This window comes from Pteropus alecto, unplaced genomic scaffold (genome assembly GCF_000325575.1).
Source record: "Pteropus alecto unplaced genomic scaffold, ASM32557v1 scaffold7, whole genome shotgun sequence".
NCBI classification, from domain to species: Eukaryota; Metazoa; Chordata; class Mammalia; order Chiroptera; family Pteropodidae; genus Pteropus; species Pteropus alecto.
In genome coordinates, this window is record NW_006494614.1 from 38,075,783 (window position 1) to 38,088,174 (window position 12,392).

The 12,392-nt window shown below is 39.3% G+C and overlaps 1 protein-coding gene across 1 annotated transcript; it reads right to left on the bottom strand.

The window, feature by feature from the left end:
• Positions 1-637: 637 nt before the first annotated feature.
• Positions 638-11,345, bottom strand: ANKRD66 (ankyrin repeat domain 66). The gene is made up of 5 exons (XM_015600256.1): positions 11,283-11,345; positions 8,041-8,215; positions 6,081-6,309; positions 2,615-2,769; positions 638-825 (listed from the first exon to the last, which is right to left on the bottom strand). The coding sequence occupies exons 1-5, from the start codon at positions 11,343-11,345 to the stop codon at positions 638-640; spliced, it is 810 nt and encodes a 269-aa protein (XP_015455742.1).
• Positions 11,346-12,392: the final 1,047 nt, after the last annotated feature.

Genomic DNA, 12,392 nt, shown 5'->3' on the forward strand with positions numbered 1-12,392 from the left:
TTGCCTTATTTTTCCCATCGCAGAACACAAGGCTTCACTTTATGCTGAAGGCTATGTTCTCTGATTTGCAAATCATATCAGAATAAAACTCGTTTAATTCCTCAGAAGAGTCCAGTGGAAGTTTTGTTTATAAGCATTAGATGTGATCTCGGAGATCTAGTTCTATCTTGTTTTACAGTTAAGGGATCCTGTCCCAGAAGCACTGCCCACAGTCACAGAGCCGGTTTCCCTGATAAGTCAAGCCTAGAATGGCTTCTCTCTTCTTCCACTGTCTTTTCTATACTTGCTTCTTACACAATAACATAAACAGCTAATCCCTCCCTACCTATGAGAGTGGGAGAGAGCCGATGAATACTCCAAATACCAGACCCTTCAAGTGCTGCAAATCATTACACAGGCCTTACTGAAATGAACTGAGTATCACCTCGGAGTGAGAGCAGGACAAATGAAGGTCATCTATTATTATGCATGCACCCTTTGAGGGATGAGCCTGGGGTCACTGTGAAGTAACCTCAGCTATGAGGCTACTTGGTTGAGAGCTTAATCTCAGGGGCCAGAAAATACGTGGGCATGTTCATTCATGGCATTGATGGGCTTAGAGAGAACACTGTTCCCAAATTCCCATTCTGGACTGATGCTAATGCTCACTAGCAAGCCATTCTTCGTTGTTACCTATCTGGGACAATGAAGGCTGTGAAAATAATAACCACCACCACAACTGACATTCAATAACATTACCATGTGAAGGGCATTGTACTAAATGCTTGACATACATTAGCTTATTTAGTCCACGCAATACTGTGGCATAGGCACTGGTATTCTCCCCTATTTACAGATAGGAAAATTAGAGAAGTTAAGCACCCGTACAAGTTCCCACAGCTGAAAGAGCTAGAGCTTTGTCCAATCCAGGCAGACTTTAAAGGCTATACAAGATCAGCCAGGTGGCCTAGGGCAAGTCACTCAACCTCTCAAAACTTTAGTTTGTGATATCAACCAGGGATGATACTTACCTTGGAGCTGTGTCATGCAGATTAGACATCAACACGTAAAGTGCTTAGTATACAGTCTACCCAGCAACGAATTCTTTATACTAAGAAATGATGTTAATACCCTCTTCCTGTTCTCAAATACTATACAAAAATTCATGGGAGAAGTATATTCCTTCTAATGCCTCATGAGAATAAGGATGAAAGGAGAACTCAATAAGGACACTGGGAGGCCATGGGGTTATGGACACAGTAAAGGCCCCTGAGATCACTGTACTTATCACAGTTTAGTCCAAGTATGTCTGGCCAGAGGAAGACAGGCTGTTATCCATGTCATGAAACTAGACGGTATATTTATGGATTGAACAATGAAGAGTCTCATTTGGTCTATAAAAGGCATTATTCCTGCATGCCTTTGGAATTCCCAGTGAAAAACTGAGCTCACTTCTATAGTAAAACATTAGCCATTACATGGACCAGTTAGCTACAGTGTGCCAATGCCAGCATTTTGCACATATCCTCTCATCTCATCCTTACAACAACACCGGAAAGTAAGGATTATTTGGCCTCTTTCATAGAGGATGATACAAACGTAAGTCTGTTTAACTCATAAGCCCATAATCTTAAAACTGTACTTATTAGAAAAGACTGGTTGCAAGGGAGAAAAAATAAAAAGAGGAAACAGTATTATGAAAGTAGTATTTTGCAGGTTTCCTAAGTAATGAATCAGAATTGGAAATTAGAAAATTGTTCTCTCTCTCTCTCCATCTATTATCTCAGTTTTCTCTTTGTAAAACCTCTCTATCTTCTCAACGCTATTGTAGAATTAGCTACTCATGAAGACTCTTTTCGAGCTCCTGGAAGAAGAATCACGTTGGTCCATCTGGAGTCAGGGGTCTTCCAGTGTTCATACTGGTTGAGGACCAGTACAAACATGGCAAACAGGATCCACCTCTGTGAACTGCAGGGCATAGAGAAAGGGGATTGATGCGCAGGGTGGATAAACACTAGAAAGGTATCTTCCCAGCTTTACTACTTTCCTTAAGATGTTCGAGTAATTATTTCAGAAAATTCAAACCTAACATGATCTATATTAACATAAGCATTACTTGAGGAATGTGTAATAAAGATGTTAGCTACCTAAAGACATTGCTTTAGGCAGAGAAATTAGTAAACCTGGAATGTAGGGCAGTCAACTAAAGTGTACCAGGCCAGCTACTGGCCTTAAATATTTTCTAGTTTCTAAGGCAGTGCTATCTGATGGGGTGGGGGGAGGGGCAGGAAGCAAGACACATATGTAATTTTAAACATTTTAGTAGCCACATTTTTTAAAAAAGTGAAAAGAAAGAGGTAAAATATGTGTTAATAATATTTTTTATTTAACCCAACATCCAAAGTATTATAATTAGGAAAAATACAGTTAAAAAATAAATGAAGGAAGACAGCCTCCTAATAATATGCGGATCGCTCTACAAATGCGAGCACTTGAAGAATTAGCAGTGCCTTCTTCAAGCTAAGTGCCTAACTGCCTTTGACTCTGTTAACATCTCATTATCATTAATATCGCATTATGGTTTCAACATGTAAATATTATTAATGATCTATTTTACATGTTTTTGTACTATGGCTTTTCTTATTCTTTTTCTTAGTACTGTTTTGATTCGAAGAAGGAAGAGACAGCTCCATCTCCCTTTTCTTGGCATCCCAGTCTTCATCCCATTGATCCAGTGGCAGCCCCTTCTGCCTGGCCCTGCAACGGTGGTCCCGGCACTCAGGCTCGGCCCTAGGAAAGAGGAAGAGAACAGCTCTTGAAGAGCAAGAAGGAGAGCCTGTCCTGGCTTCAGAATAGGCCTCTCTTGCTTGCCTTCTGCATAGAGCCTGGGCGCCTCAGAGGTCCAATCAACAAAGGAGGCCAAATTCGATCAAGCCTTTCCAAGCTATGCAGAGGGAGGTCTCAGACAGTAAAGAAACTGCTTAGAGGTAGAGAAAAACAATGTGCTCAGAGTGAGATGTTAACAGAATCAAAGGCAGTCAGGCACTTAGCTTGAAGAAGGCACTGCTAATTCTTCAAGTGCTCACATTTGTAGAGTGACCAGCATATTATTAGGAGGCTGTTTTCTTTCATTTATTTTTTTAATTGTATTTTTTCTTAATTATAAAAGCCATGTCTGTTCATTGTAAAAATATTTAAAAGTACAGAAACATATAAGGGAGAAAATAGAAATTACTTATAATCATATATGTACTGTATGTATTGATGATTTGTGTAAAGAATAGTTACAGATGAGATAGATAGACAGACAGACAGATTATTGTACACACATGGACAATGGGAGGTGTACATATGTACCATTTTGTATAAGAGGCCAAAGGTGAATGTGTGACTTGCTGAAAGACATTGGCGAAAGCCACTTCACAGAAATAAAACTTTAGCCAATATGATGACAAATGGAATTTTAGAGGATAGATAATGGTACAGGTAGGGCAAACGGTATCTTAAGTGCAAAGCGTTATAAAAAGCACACTTTGTTCAGAGGATAGCAAACCTGCTTGTTCCTCAGCCCCCATTCTCCCAACAAGCTGGAAGTGACCTCTCAATAATCAAACCACATTCATTCAGTGTACCTCTCAACATTCAGTGTCCCTCTTCTGCCCTGCTATTATGACCCTTGGCACTTTCTGTCTTGTATTAGTTATTTGTGTAAACAAGTTGTCCAGAGAACTTCTTGGTGTCTCAGCACTGTGTCTGATTTCTCTTTAAATCCTTTCTAGCATTTAGTTCAGTGCCATGCACATAGTAGATTTCCAAAGTATTTGTTAAACTAGAGATGTATGACTTAGAGAGGCTGAACCAAAAGTTGATTTGTTCCGATAGGATCCCTAGGATATTCAGAAAATTGTCAAATACTGTCTAGGCTTATTTTGAAGCTCTCTCACTTCCTTCCTCTTCATCATCCTGGCCCGGGAGCTCACCTACTTGCAACATGAAGTGTTAAGAAATTTCTTAAGTGGTTTCCTCACCTATAGTCTTTAAGTGCCTCCAATCCTACCTGCACAGCACCGCTGCTGCCTCGTGCACTGCAGGCGTAACTTTGCTGAACTAGCTGTTTCAGCTTGTCAGTCTCCTGATGAGTCCACACTCATATGCTCGCCTAGCTCACTGTGGTCACCCGCTCATCCACCTGACCTTCTTCTCCACTTCTCTCCAGTGTGAATGCTCTGCTTAGCCAGGCCACTCCTTCCTCCACTATCCTTCCACCTCCTCACATATACGGTTTCCAACTGGTGCCTTCTCTTCCAATCAGCATCTTTCTCCTTCCTCCATTAGCCAGGTCTTAGCTATTTTTCAAGGTCCAAATTAATTTTCCCTCAACCAGAATTTCTCCCCTCTAACCCCGGTTACTCTCAGAAGGGAAGTTCCTTGTAGGGGACAATGCTGAGTAGAAATGACTTACACGTGATGCATTTTTTTTTTTTGTCTGCTCAGCATGGTCCGCCCACTTTCCCCCGCCCCCGCAGTGTGGCACTCCAGACTATTTGGAGGAAGCACTTCTCTCCAAATTCAGCTATGCGGGGGTGTGAATAATGCACATCCATTGACTGGTCACTAGGGAGGGGCTGAGATTACTCAGAGAAAGTCAGTGGAGGAGAATCAAAAACAGGACCCTGAGGAATTTCAGCATCTAAAAAGCATGTAAAAATAGGAGCTTGGACAAAATCATAAGAAATAGTTACGTAGGTAGAAGGAGAACGAAAAGAGAGTAACATGGAGCAAGAGAGAAGAGTTTCAAGATTATCAAATACCAAATTAGGTGGAGGTAAGATGTGAATTTAGACAAGGCCATTGATTTAGCAAGACTCTCTGTGGTAATTTGGATGAGAGCTGACTCTGTATAATGATAAATCTTGCACCATGTCCCATTTTTGAACTTGGTGCTCCATCTCTCTTACCTGACATAATTTTTATATAATCTAAAATAATAATTATAATAATTATATGTTATGTTTTTAAAATTATAATAATGCATAATTATAAAAATTATAATTTTTGTATGATTTAAAAACAATACATTTTACATAACTGAAACACTATAGTTTCCACCCTACACTAGTCATTTCAATGAAAAATTAATAAAACAACTCAAACGATAGTTAGCTGGACTTCCTCATTTCATTTTCATCGACCTGAGATCACTTAGTTGGCAAAGACCTTGATCACAGGCTCTTGTTTTGTAGTTGAGCCCCTTGTGATTTTAATGCCCCCTAGTATTTTTGGCCACTAGAATTAAATAATTTAATTGTTAATTAGGATGTAGGTATAGGCTTTAACTAAATGTTTCAGATGTCTTGGTTGTTAAGCAGCTTATGGTCAAAGATTAAGAAAGTATGTTAACTAGTCATGTTCTAAAGGACGGCCTTTGAAGCAAGTTCCAGGAGAAATATGTAAAAGTACACTTTGCTTGAGATAATAGAAAAGTATAGCTAGTTAAACGCAAAACAATGATATCTTAAACCATGGCGATGGTCGCAAGACCTCTAGTTTCTGCTTTTTTGCCTTAATGGTAACTGATACACATTTATGAGATACTTTGCAGAATCTTGGTTTTTCAACCCAGCACCCTTTATCCTCACAGTATAATTTTGTGTCGCTGATGCGCTGTTTCTTTGCCAAGCAGTTTGGAGAGATAACTTCATGGTCTTGAGGAGAATTTTTGAGTTTGTTCTGCAGAAGGAAAGCATGTTTTCAAGGTAGCTGCGACCAGCTGCTGATGCCCAGGAATCTTATATGAAAAAGCATCACCTGTGACTAAAGAAACACAGACTTCTCCCTCAGTTTCCTGGAACTTCCCCTGCCCCCAAACCCCATTCCCTAAAAACTCTCCACTTTTGCTTTTTAGGACAGATGAATTTGAGAGGTCTTGCTCTCCCATCCTCTCACTTTGGACAAACTGAATAAACCTTTCTCTATCTCCAAGCACCAGTATCTCAATGTTTTGGCTTACTAGCTCATAGGGCACATGAACCTTAATTTTGGGAGGTGATTCTACACTCATTTCTCCACCCTTTCTATAGCTAGACATGAAAGGAACTTACTTCTCCAGGAAAGCCACACAAGCTTTCTGCCCGTAGATCTGTGCAATCCTTTTTGGTGTGTCTCCGAAGAAGTCAGGGGCGTCAATGGCGGCGTGCAAAGCATGGAGAATTTTGAGCACATTCAGATGGCCTGACTCAGCTGCAAAATGAGCTGGGGTCCAGCCCACATCAGTTACCAAGCAGGGCCTGGCTCCGTATTCTATGAGGAGTTGCATCCCCTCCATATGACCTTAGAGGTACCGAGAAGAAACAGGAGGTTAATTGAGATTAAAATGTCTCCGCTGGCCAAAGGCCAGCGCTGGTCTAGGGAGCACACAAGAGGGGAAGACATTTGCCTTTGAGGCCCCTCCAGTTTCCTAACATCATCCCCTTCTCCCTTTTCCCTTTCCTTAATGAGAGACTCATTGCTCCACCTTTACCCTCATGAACGCTGTTCTCAACTCAGGGCCTGAGACCCTCTATTCTCTCTACTCCTTCCAGGACACACCCCTTGCTTGCCCATTCCTGCAGGCCCTGCCTGGAAATCTTGCTTTCTCTTGCAGGTCACTTATACACTTGCCTGTGCTGGCACTGGTAAGGCATTCTGCTTTTGGCATTCTCAATGTTGCTTTAACAAAATATATATTTTGTTACAACATGAATGAACCTCAAGGGCATTATGCTAAATCAGACAGACAGATACTGTATAAGCTCACTTATATGTGGAACCAAAAAAACAAAAAACAAAAATCAAGCTCATAGATACAGAGAACAGATTAGATAGATAGTTTTGGGCTGGGGGGAGTGGCAAAATGGGTGAAGGTGGTCAAAACGTACAAACTTCCAGGTGTAAAATAAGTAAGCCATGGGGGTATAATGTATAGCATGACAACTGTAATTAATAATATTGTATTGCATATTTGAAAGTTGTTAAGATAATAGATTTTTAAAGTTATCACAAGAAAAAAATTTTGTAACTATGGATGGTGATGGATGTTACTAAACTTATTGTGATAATTTCACAATATATACAAAAACCAATCATTATGTTGTGCCTGATACTGAGATAATGTTATATTTCAATTATATCTCAATAAAAGTAATTTAAGTCCCACTTACATTATAGCTAGCACAGGCTTTCTAGCCAGATAGATGGAGATTCATACCTGACAATAAATACCACTTGCTAACTATGACACCCCGATAAGAAACAGATGCCTGAGGTTCAGTTTCTTCATTTGTAAATTAAGGGTATCACCACTTATCTCAATGAGTTCTTGTGAAGTACAAATGATATAAAGTACATAGTATAGTACCTAGCATATAGCAAATGCTCACTAAAAGATTCTCTAGTATAGCTACTGTGACACTGTACCTAAATTTCTACAAAATGCTCTCAACTGATTGTTCTGAAGCAGTCTTGCTTCCTGCCGATCCATTCTCCATATAAGAGCCAAAACAAATTTTTAAAAAGCAAAGTTGGCTATAGCACTTTCTTACTTAACATTCTTCATTGGCGTTCTATTGGTAAAGACCTTGACAAGCCCATTGGCTGAGTGATTGCCACTATCCTTCTCCAATTCTATAACTGAGCAATGTTAGGCATGGGGACGTAACAAAGAAAAAGACAAAGTCTCTGTCCTGCTACAGGAATGATACTCCATTCCTGTTAGAAGTCAAGAGAGCAGAGACTAATATTAATTGAGAACAGGCTATGTGCTAGGAACTGTATATCCATTATCTTACTGAATCCTCACAATAACATTCCAAAGAAGCATTATCACTCCCATTATTTAGATGAATAAACTAAGGCCTAGAGGCATTAAATAACTTGCTTAAAGTGCTACAACTAGTAATTGGTGGTCCATGATTGAAATGTTCCATCTGGCTCCCAAGAAATGTTTTTTTCTACTACATACAGGCCGCTGTCATGAATGGTGGCCTCAAGGGGATAGATTCTACCTAGGCATTGCCCGCTCACCTTTGATTGCAGCCCAGTGAAGTGGGGTTCGGTCATTCCAGTCCACATCCTTATAGTTTGGGTCACAAAGACCTTTCTTCAAAATCTTTTTCACTAACTTGTAGTCCCCTGCAGCCACAGCTTGATGAAGCTTTGTCATGTCTGACATTTTGGTCAATTCCATGATGAAAAACAACTACGGGAAAAATAGGCCACTTAGGAAATTTTCTGCAGTTCTTTATTCCTAGTGAGTGATTCCATAAGATTTTTTGTCATGTGCTTTCTTTCTTACTTCAAAAATTTGCAATCAGGGTTGCTTCATTTGTGTGTTCTGCTGAGTGTATATTTGGATCTTAGCTACTATAGTTAGTGCATGCCAGTCTCCCACTCAAAAACTATCAATAGCTCTCTTCTGTCTACAGGACTATATGCTAAATTCATGACCTGGCATTTGCTATTTGGCCTCAAAACACTTTCCAGTGCTATTTCCTACTCCAACTCCAAAGTGCTAGTAGTGTTACTCTAAGCTAATTGTTTAATTCTGTGTCTTACCTTTCTCATCTGTAAAATGGGTATAATTTGTCAGCTTTGTTGTGAGGATACAGTGACAATCTATGTGAAAAGTTTATACCAGATACAGAACATATCCTCCATGGAAATTAAATACTATTGTCACACCAATTCAGGAGATAGACAAAGTATAAACATATAAATTAAATGGCAACAATTATTTACACATTAAAATGTAAACCAATTGTTCTTAAATCATAACCTATAGATACTTAGAAATCCCTGGGACTCTTTTAGGGACCCATAAGGTTAAATATTTTTATAATATTAAATTATTTTCATAATAATTTCGTAAAATTGCTCTCATAATATTAAAACGTCGTTGACCTTGTTCACTGTACTAACAATTGCCCTGATGATTCAAAAGACATGGCGTAGAAAATTGCCAGTGCCCAAAATAAAGAAAGGCAGTAGTGGCAGTGACACCAAACTGGACTAGCAGTCATGGTATTCTTTGCCACCACACACATACAGTTAAAAAATAAAATAAAATAAATGAACAAATAAACAAAAAAAGACTAGTTTCAGTAAAGAAACTAAAGCAATAAGAATTACTATTTTTTGTTAAATTTTACCCTTGATTACATGACTTTATAAAAGTGATTTTAAAAAATATTGTGTAATAAAATGTGTCAACATTTGGAAAGTCTGCATAACTCTGTGAACCAATATTGTCTGTATGACAACTGTATGTTATTACAAAATCATGCAGGAATAAAGAGATCCATTCAGAAAAGGCCGATGGATTTTAATAAAACGGAGTATGAAGAGCACACTGAGATCATTTCTGATTCCAACTAACATTTAAAGCACTCCCCCTTGTCCAGTTTTGGTGTAATAACAAAGAAAAATATCCACGATTATCTGAAAAGGGTATAAAATGCTCCCTTTTCCAATTTCATATATGTGCAAAACCAGATTTTTTTTTGTATACTTCAACCAGAATAAACTAAATGCAGAAAGAGATATGAGATTCCACCTGTCTTCTATTAAGCCACATAGTAAAGGATTTCACGAAAAAAGTCAAACAGTGCCACTCTTCTCACATTTTTGTTCTAGAAAATATAGCTATTTTTTACGAAAATGTTACTTATCTTATTATGTATTAGGTTTATTATGACTTTTGCAAATGAATTAATATACATTTTAAAGTTTTCTCAGTTTTAGTTTCTAATAGGGTAAATATTGGTAGCTATAATCCACATGAACGAAAACTCTCTCTGGGGTTCTCAGTGATTTTTAAGAATGTAAAGGAGTCCTGAGACCAAAGAGATTGAAAATTACAGATATAAAAAATAAGGGACTGAGATAGAAGGGAAAAAATGAAGAGAGAGCCACTTGAGAAGGGGTTATCAGAATTCTCTTTGGTCTCAACATTTAAGTTGAAATCTCAAGAAGAAGTTGGAATCCACCATACAAATTGTGACCCAGTAGCAGCAACACCACCCAGGAAGTTTTAGAAATGCAAATTATTGGGCCCCAAATAAGATCTTCTGAGTTAAAAACTGGGGTAGGAGAAGTAATCTGTGTTATAGTAAGTCCTCTAGGTGAATCTGATGTACGTGGAACCATGAGGACAGTCCTAGAGTGGGAAAGAAGAGGAGGAAATGACATAATTAACATTCAAGGCCTTACGTGTTATGATGGCAGTGATTTTCTGGGGACAGAAGGAAAGACTCATTCACCAAGACTAGGAAGTAAAGGCACTTTTCTTCAAAAATGACCTAAGCTGGGTCCAGAAAGGATGAATAAGAGTCATCTTGGGCACTGACAGTGGTGAAGGAATCCATGAGGCACAGCACATCTATGGCGGAAAAGGTACATTCTGCCAAGTGCAAGTTGCCCTGCTTCTAATGTGTAGACCAAGGGTCCACAAACTTTTCGTGTAAGAGGCTGGATAAGAAATTTTTTAGGCTTTGTAGGCTTAGAGGCAAAAATCAAGGCTGTTACGTAATAAGAAAAACTCCTTCCCTATTTACAAAGGGTGGGCCTTCCTGGGAGAGGAAGGATTGGCAGTGGTAGGTGAAAATTCAATAGACATTCTGCTGAAGACATTCTCAAGGCAAAGAGCAACTGGCCCGATGGGGAGGGGCCTGGCCCATAGGATGGTCACTTTTGCTCTGCCCCAGTAATACCCAGATCCCAGCACGCTCTCGCTCCTCTCTAAAAGCCCGACCATCACAAGTTGACAGCTGCCTGGAGGCAAGGTAACTTGACTGGACTGCAATTCCACTGCTCAGTGCCCAGCAGTTGCCAGCAGTAGAGTTCCCGAAGTGTAGGTAGTGACCAGCAGGACCCTTGGCAGCAGCTAGATACAGTGGTGGACTCAGGAAGCGAGTGCTGGGAGCAGACAGGGGAGTGGAGGCAGAGAGAGTCACTGCAGCTGGCTCTCTCAGGCTCACAGTGCCTGCCTAATGAGACCCGCCAACACAGGTGGTGACCAGAAGCCTATGAAAACAGGCAGAAGCCAGATTTGGCCCCGCAGACCATAGTTACCAACATTTAATGTATATACAACATCTGGGATCTTGTTCAAATGCAGATTCTGACTCAGTAGGACTGGGATGGGGCCCAAGGTGCTGCATTTGTAATAAATTCCCACAGTGACTACTAGTTCATAAACCACACTTTGAGTAGCAATATCCTTCTAGCTACAAAACAGGGAAAAGACAGCAGAGAATAAGACCGGAGACCTGAAGGTAGAGGCAGTTGGGCTGTAGAAGCTGTTCTTCACTGAAGGTCTCCATGGGAATCATCGGTGGGTTTAAAAAATAGATGCCTGGAGAGAACTCAGTTAGCATTAATTTGATGGCTAGCTGGAGGGCCAGAGGAGGGAGCAAGCAATTGGAGGAATCGTTTTATAAACTATATAGATGTCTAGCCAATGTGCTGTATGGCTAGTACTAATTCAAATAAATAAATCAATTAAAAAAAAATAGGAGCCTAGGCCTCAGTCTAAAGTGGTTCGGCATCTCTGAGTATGTAAGACAAGGACATGCCCTTTTACATGAAGTGGGTGCTCAGTACATATAGTAAGTAACAGAAGATGGCACAGGACGTATTTTATCTTTTTGGCTTGGCTTTTTTTTTTTTGTAGACAGCTCTCACACTGGAGCATTCAATGATAAAATAAAACGGTAAACAGAAGTACTAGATGTTTCTAATCTGCATGTATGTGTGAAAAGCCAAGCCATTTTTAGACTCAGTTTCTGGAAGCCTTTTTGTTTGCCATTCACACAAAACTTTAAGCAGATTTACACTTAAATCAATTCCATTTGTTCCACATTTGAGTTCATGCCAAGGAAATTTCACAACTTCTCATGAATAAATTGTAATTTAAGTAGATGTTTTTAATAGGTAGTTAAATTTATTTACAGAGAAATTAATGAACTGATGTTCAAAATTCATATAGAAATGCAAGGGATTCAGAATAGCCAAAGCAATCTTGAAAAAAAGAACAAAGTAGGACTCACGCTTCCTGATTCCTAAATTTACTACAAAGCTATGGTAATCAAGACAGTGTGGTACAAAGTACACTGTGTGGCTAGACATATAGAGCAATGGAATAGAACTGAGTCCTGAAATAAACCCTAACATTTATGGCCAATTGATTTTTAACAAAAGTGCTAGGAAAATTCAATGGGGAATAAATAGTCTCTTTAAATGATATTGACACAATTCGATATCCACATGCAAAAGAATGAAATTGGTCCTCTACCTCATGCCACATATAAAACTTAAAATGTATAAATCACGGACCTAAATATAAGTCTTAAAACTAAAACTATTAGATGAAAACATGG

Excerpts from the sequence above, each read along its gene's own strand:
- ANKRD66 (XM_015600256.1), bottom strand. The coding sequence starts at position 11,345 with ATGATTCCCATGGAGACCTTCAGTGAAGAACAGCTTCTACAGCCCAAC. Across the intron at positions 6,310-8,040 it reads TCACTGGGCTGCAATCAAAG|GTCATATGGAGGGGATGCAA; the intron begins GTGAGCGGGCAA and ends GGTACCTCTAAG. Across the intron at positions 2,770-6,080 it reads TGTGTGGCTTTCCTGGAGAA|GGCCGAGCCTGAGTGCCGGG; the intron begins GTAAGTTCCTTT and ends CCTCTTTCCTAG.